Raw genomic sequence first — 7,254 nt, 5'->3', positions numbered from 1 at the left:
GAGACCTTTCTGAAACCAGCAGCGTCCCCGGAGTCGCTCAATCCAGATGGATGGCTTCTTGTAGGATACTCGCGGACTCCTTGCTCTCTATTTATTGCCAACGCAGCTCCTTAATTACTGGGAACTATTCTTGTAGGTAATCTGTAGCACGTGTGAATGTATGAACCGGTTTATTTATAGGCAGTTAATGAGCTTTCATTCCACACTGTGCTGAGGCTGGGGTACGAATGGGCTGCAGAATGAAACAGGATTGATCAGATATGGGGTCCTCACCATGGATCGTATAGTATCTAGTAAGGACACGTACAATCCCCATGTCCATAGCTTAAACAGAACATGGACTGTAATAAAACTTTATTTCAAAGATTTGCTAAAGAAAACTTTGCACGTTGAAATAATTATACAGATGACAAATATTTTAGATGCAGCGAACGTCAGTGTAGGCACACAAATGTGAGTTTTCAAAATGGTTTAGTTACTCATTTAATCAATGACCAGGAGTTAATGCTCTCTTCATAAAACCTTCAAGTGGAAATTAATCTATATTTACTACTGAGGATGTAACATTGAATCAACGATGCTATAGCTCGGTTTTTTTAAAGGGATGGCAGGAGGATAATATATGGAATTGACACTTTGTGGTGAACTAAAGTGAAGAAAACAGCCCGGCGTTCCGCCTTCTGTCCATGGTTAGTGCAGACCAAATGCGGTTGGATTTATAAGCGCCCACTCCTCATCATTTTAAACAATGATACGACAGACGACGATGGTGAAAAAAACGCCTTTCTTATATAATACCTGTGCACACAGTGACACAGAGGAAGGGCACAGCCATAAAATTGTGGAAACGGATGTAATTAACTGGCAAAACTTGCTGCATTCTCGTTCTCATTCTACAAACTATACATTGAATTGTCTTGTTGAGGCCAGAGCTGTAAGGACTATTGCACAATTTGAAGTCCAGGTTACACCTGGCACGGCTGGCAAGGGGATGCAGATCAATCCGTGGACCAACACTGATTGCTACACATTAGGGCTGCCCCTTTAGCAGACCGAACTTGTCGCCATAACAATAATATATGCGTTCCAGATAGCTTCCCTTTCGCGATATTACTTTGTTCCAAACTGTTTAGTAATTTAATGAAGATAATCCGAGGTTCTGGGTAAAATGTGATCATACTTTCATATTGTTTTCCTTTCCGGAGAAAATCGAATCATAGCAAATCTCCTCGCATCTGCCAGAAGGTTTGTGAATCTGGCCAAACTTCAAACATCCCATCGCAGTCAGTGTAAAGAAGGGAAGCACCACGGTCTTGTCGCTCAACAATGACCTGCAGCAAGGCCTGGAAAAGAAGCCAGGAGGGAGGTTCCTCTGGGCGCTTGCTCTAGTTGCATGTTAACCTCCCGAACAATTCACATGAAAGGACAGGGGCACGCAACTAGACTGACATCATTTCAAAACATTGGGTCAATCACATCACAGAAAGAGGTGAGATATAAAAAAAACAAAGTGAAGGTACAGACAACGTAGTTTTCATTTGCTTATTTACACTTTGTCACCCTGGTGTTGTGGAGATTTTGAAGTGTTGCCAGCTGCAAGTCTACAGCTTCTCTTTCATGTTGTATTTGGAAGCCAGCTCACGGCCGGAGCAGTAAACTTCTTGCACAACACAGAGAAAAGGGGAGTCCAGCACTGTTCATTTCTTTTTCGGGTTAACATCCCAGACCCAAATGCCGTCCCGTTGCTAGGCGCTACATAAAGCCACTGCACAAGTTTCGTTTATTGATGACTTGGAGCGAGGGCTGTTGCTGGCTGCAGAGTCCTAAAGAGGGTAACCCGAGGTACGTGGTCTTGAATGCAAACTATTCTTCATTCTGCATTTTTACGACCTATCACGACGAAAGAAGGACGAAGAATGCGTTTATTTACACCATTCCTCAAAGACGTCACACGGCAGAGTAAATTCTACCGCAGGCTAATTACATCTGCCTCTTTCAGGCCGATTCGTCTCTTTCAGGCCAGGAATGTCGCTCAGCCTAATACCTTATTAAACAGACATTTGTTTAGATTTCTAAATGAACAACACAGAAAGGTCCGTAGCCCTTTGTAGTCAGTCACCAAACATGTGGAGTTCAGATTGCAGCTCACATCACCGTGTAATTTAATGAATTGTCTGCAATCACAACCGTATATCCCAGAAATAATTTGTTTTTTGGAATGCGACCATTATTGATCACAATTAGATAGGTATTTGCCGGTCCAAAGGTTTCCTAACGGTGCTATCGCTAGACAGGCTGCTGGATCAACTATCTCTCCTTCAGTTTACTGATTAGCGGGAGGATTGCGTTTGACACAACCCAGTCTGATGGAAAGGAGTCTAAACGAAGTGTTTATTAAATTATCCCCAGTATTGACATTTTGGTGGTGTGTTGTGAGTTGTGAGACTTGGTCGTTTTAACGGTCAGGTTTGATTTTCTCAACGGGCAGGTTGAAGCTGCAAACTCAAACAAATCACACCAGGGCGCCGTTTACCCTTTAGTATTTACACTTATCGTCTCTTTGAAAACAAAACGCTATAAAAATTGCGACGGTTAACTTCAAATTGCGAAAAAAAAGTCAGGTTATACTGTTACTACGATTTTGTCGGGGAAGTATAGTATAATAGAAATATTGTAAAAGGAAAACAGAATTAGTTCTGAGTCCCTTGGATTTTCTCGCTCAGTTTAATTATTCGGGGGGCAAAAAAGTGTCAGTGGTTTCGTTTTTGGTGCCGGATTAATTTATCTTTTCTCATCCTATTGCTATAGTTTGTCTTTCCTTTTGTTTCCGAGTTAAACCAATTAGTCTCTTTACAAATTCAACAGGGACTATTTTCAATGGCTCAAGTGTGGCCCCGCTGAGTGGAAACCAGTTGGATTGTGAGCGGTGCCAGGAGTCAAGGCAGGTGAGGACTAGGAACAGAGTATCCTAACGCTTAGGTGAGAGTTGATTATTCAAATATAGAAAGATCTGGGCAAATCGGGAAAGGAGGCAGGATCTGTGGGCAGTTAAATCACTACGCATGTCCCCAGCGCCACTCAAAGTGTTCGCGTCCCACCACTTCCTCACTCTCGCAGTCTCCATTCTATCTTCCTCACTGTACTTCAGGCAGACTACATCCGCCCTGGGATTGTATTTTTGGGACAACCTTTTGATGCTCGTTTATTGCCTCCATAATGTTAGGTGCGGTGAAGATGGAAGGACATGAAGCTTCTGACTGGAGCAGTTACTACGGAGAACCGCAGGAGGTAAGTCAAAGTAACAGTTGCACCTTATTTTGAGGTGGTCACTTGCGGCATCAACCAACAGCTCACATAAAAGAGCGCGGATTATAGTGTGACTGAATTTCAAACCATCTTTTCGAGGTATTTTGCCGAGGAATTCTTTCTTAAAATCGGACAGTGTTCTGTCGAAGGATATTCAGCGGGTGTTAGATGTCTCAAAATGACGGAATACCAAACCATAGTGTTCATAGTAGTTAATACAAAAAAAAACCTGCTTGGTGTTGTGCGTTTGTGTATTCGATACAGGAGCTAATGAGCCACAAAGTTACTGACCACGGGGTGGCATCAGAGGGAGGTAGGGAGGGAGAGGCACTCTCAATCCCGCTGCAGTGTTTACGAGCCCGGCCAAAGATCAGACAGGGCATTTTAACAAACCATCAACAATAATCAGTAGCACTGTTGTATCTTACTGCAGGGAGGAAGCTGTTCCCATTTTATATTTTATTTCAGGAGGCGTGGCTTTCTCACCTCAGTTTAGTGAAATGAGCCCGAAGATGGGGTTTCCCCCCCTCTCCCCAACCCCCCCAAGTGCGTCGGAAAAGATAACTTTCCCGCTGGTGTAGGGCGCTCTGAATAAAGCAAAATAAAACTTGTCACCCTGACCCACCCAACTAACACCTTTCCTTTTCTCTGTTTTTGTATAATTTGTGAAGGCCTATACGACGGTGCCAATGAACGGTATGAACCCAGGACTGGGCAGCATGAACAGCTACATGAGCATGAACAGCATGGGCTCCGGCGGCAGCATGAACTCGGGCTCCTTCAGCATGTCCTACGGGAACCCAGGCATGGGCACGGGGCTGAGCCCGGCCATGGCCGCGATGACAGGCGGCGGCGGAGGCGGCGGCGGCGGGGGCGGCACGGGCGCGATGGGCGCCCCGGTGACGGCCATGAGCCCGAACCTGAGCGGCCAGCCGCCCTCCATGAGCGCGCTGAGCCCGTACTCGAGCCTGAGCCCGGCGGCCCTCAGCCCGATGGCGTACGGCCAGAGTAACCTGAGCCGGCCCAGGGACAGCAAGAGTTTCCGGCGGAGCTACCCGCACGCCAAGCCGCCGTACTCCTACATCTCCCTGATCACCATGGCCATCCAGCAGGCCCCCAGCAAGATGCTGACCCTCAGTGAGATTTACCAGTGGATCATGGACCTGTTCCCGTATTACCGTCAGAACCAGCAGCGCTGGCAGAACTCCATCCGCCACTCACTCTCCTTTAATGACTGCTTCATCAAGGTGGCCCGCTCCCCGGACAAACCCGGCAAAGGCTCCTACTGGACCCTGCACCCGGACTCGGGGAACATGTTCGAGAACGGGTGCTACCTGCGGCGCCAGAAGCGCTTCAAGTGCGAGAAGAGGTCGGCGCTGCGGGCGGACGGGGCGAGGAAGGAGGGCGCCCCCGCCCAGGGCAGCCCGCCGGCCGCCGGCACCCGCCCCGGCCCGCTACCCCAGGCCGAAGGCACGCCGGCGCTCGGCGACTCGAGCAGCTCGTGCACCAGCCCGGACAGGGAACTCGGCAAGCAGCAGGCTCCGCTGGGCAGCTCGGGCCCGGCGCTGGGCAGTGCCCTCAGCCTGAGCCCGGGGGCCCCGCCGCCGCCTCCCCTCGGCCACGTGTCGGCCGCCGACTCGCAGCAAGTGCACCACCTGAAGGGAGAGCCGCATTACTCCTTCAACCACCCGTTCTCCATCAACAACCTCATGTCGTCCGAGCAGCAGCATCACAAGATGGACTTGAAGGCTTACGAACAGGCCATGCATTACTCCAGCTACGGGAGCAGTGGGCTGGCCCTCAGCTCCATGGGCAAGGGCAGCCTGGAGCCCTCGGTCTTGGCCAGTGAAGCCTCCTACTACCAAGGTGTGTATTCCAGACCTGTTCTCAACACCTCTTAGTCTTACACCCAAAACAAAGGAGTTCGAACCGTCAGATCATCATTGACACTTTGCCCCCTTTTCCGGGATTGCTATTTCTGCACCTTTGTGTGCAAAGACTGTTACTTCACAACATTCAATATGTATCCAAACTGTGGAAGTGCAAAGTCCCTGCAGAGTTTGACGACGAATCACGACTGTACATTTCGCGGAGAATATCTCGCAAACATCTGCAGAATGTATTTAATTTTTTTATTAGAACCGTGTTGTATAATTCTAGAATTCGTTGTGACCCTGTACTTCTTTCTCCGCGTCCACTCACCATTCCCAGAGGCTGCCCACAAGTTATGACAGTTCTAAACAAAACCCAAGACTTGTCTTGACCACTTAAAAGATGAGCGGGAGAGAGAAGGGCATTAGGGTAAGCACCGGAGGTTAAATAAAATGAGCTGTTTGCAGACAATAATTGTGCGTTAATTCTATGAAACTGCTCTTTAAAAAAAACTCTACAGGACGCCGTGCAGTTTTAGTGAAAAAAAAGACGAAAGCCTGTTTCATGTGTTCATGTCGATTCATTTGCAATTTTTTTTTAAAAAAGCGGGTTGATTGTAAAAATGAACCAAATGTTACCTGCATCAGGAACCAGGAAAAGTTACTCTATTTTTCGTTCCGCGATGCCTTTTAACTGTTATTTCCATCCAGTGTTAATGCACTTTCCCCCGTTTTTAGATGTCTAGAAATGTTGGTGTTAGCATATAGCCAGGCGGGCTCTTGCGGCTTTTCTCAATGTGCCTAATTTATTGCATGATCTACTCTAGGTCCTTTCTAGTTTTAAGTTGTTGAAAACTAATGATACAAATTACAAATGGAATTTAAGGAGTTGTTAATTTTGTATTTGTAATTCTATGAAAATGAATAAAATTATTTTGATTTGATGAGAAAATAAAAAGGTTAATTCGCACCTACTTTGTGGTTTTGTCGTTAATCACGTAACTCACCAATAAGCAGTTAAAAGTGTTCCCTTCAAATATACAGTAAGATTAAGCCATTTCTGTTGATGAAATCCGAAATCTGGCGCTTAAATTCTTCCTCAGAAAATGTCAGTATCAAATCAATGATTACAACTATCACGGGATTGGCAACAATATTTTTTAAAAAGGCAGGGTTTAAGTTTACTCATCACTGGCTACTACATAAAACCACCCTTGTGTGTACAAATTATTTGTACACAACAAATTTTTATTTGTACAAATGATCGTTTCCAACATAAAAAATGATCAGGTTCACTGCGAATATTTTCAATAAACTCCAGCAGGCCATTCCCAAAACAGAGAACAAATGTGGGGCAGCGTATTTGGAGTTGTATTTGGATTTTCCTCAAACCTGCTCTCGATAGAATAGAATAGTTTCAGTACTATGTCTCTGCGTTTAATTTATAATTAATACCAGAACTTTATTTAAAATAAAACATTCTAATTTGCAAATTTTTGATCAGAATAGCCAAAGGGTAATAATTCCAGCGCATTGTCTTTCGTTTTCAATTGAGCGTACTTGGGCTTTGAGCATCTGAATCATAAAGTGCACAAGAAAACCAAGTGGTTCGGAAGATTTTGAGGAAGACCATATACCAGTTTAGGATTTGTATTTTCAAACAGGAACCTGGTCTAAGCGCTACTCCTGAAGATGAAAAGCCAGAGACTGACTTCATTTCACAAGACAAAAGAATGACTGCAAAACACTTACTTTAAAAATTAGTTAAGATTGTCAGTCATTAAAATGATCTGTGGGTTTATTGCATTTTCATACATATATGTGATATCATTGACCCTTGTTTCAGAAACGGTCGCCTCTGATCCCAATATGTTTTCCACTACCGAACGGCGTGTATTGTCTCCAATCATTTATAAAGTCTGTGTTGAACAGCTACAATTGCTGTGTTTTCCTTTGTCACGCTGAGACCAAGTTCAGAGCATTGTCTGTTACAAATGTTACAATGTGTGATAGAATTACATTTCTTTGTATCTGAGTGCAAAAACACATTGTAATTTCGACCCACACAAGTGGATTT

At 45.2% G+C, this 7,254-nt stretch overlaps 1 protein-coding gene across 3 annotated transcripts; it reads left to right on the top strand.

Moving 5' to 3' along the window:
- Positions 1-1,439: 1,439 nt before the first annotated feature.
- foxa1 (forkhead box A1) lies at positions 1,440-6,142 on the top strand. Of its 3 annotated transcripts, none has more exons than XM_043697855.1 (4): positions 1,440-1,842; positions 2,866-2,945; positions 3,224-3,288; positions 3,978-6,142. In XM_043697855.1, the coding sequence occupies exons 3-4, from the start codon at positions 3,235-3,237 to the stop codon at positions 5,205-5,207; spliced, it is 1,284 nt and encodes a 427-aa protein (XP_043553790.1). In that variant the 5' UTR covers positions 1,440-1,842; positions 2,866-2,945; positions 3,224-3,234; the 3' UTR covers positions 5,208-6,142. The 3 variants fall into 3 exon arrangements, with proteins under 3 accessions (XP_043553790.1, XP_043553792.1, XP_043553789.1); XM_043697857.1 differs by lacking the exon at positions 1,440-1,842 and adding an exon at positions 2,032-2,093; XM_043697854.1 differs by lacking the exons at positions 1,440-1,842; positions 2,866-2,945 and having other exon boundaries at positions 3,090-3,288.
- Positions 6,143-7,254: the final 1,112 nt, after the last annotated feature.

This window comes from Chiloscyllium plagiosum, chromosome 10, assembly GCF_004010195.1.
Source record: "Chiloscyllium plagiosum isolate BGI_BamShark_2017 chromosome 10, ASM401019v2, whole genome shotgun sequence".
Classification (NCBI taxonomy): Eukaryota; Metazoa; Chordata; class Chondrichthyes; order Orectolobiformes; family Hemiscylliidae; genus Chiloscyllium; species Chiloscyllium plagiosum.
The sequence above is the reverse complement of the archived record's forward strand: the minus strand, read 5'-3'. Positions and strand labels throughout refer to the sequence as shown.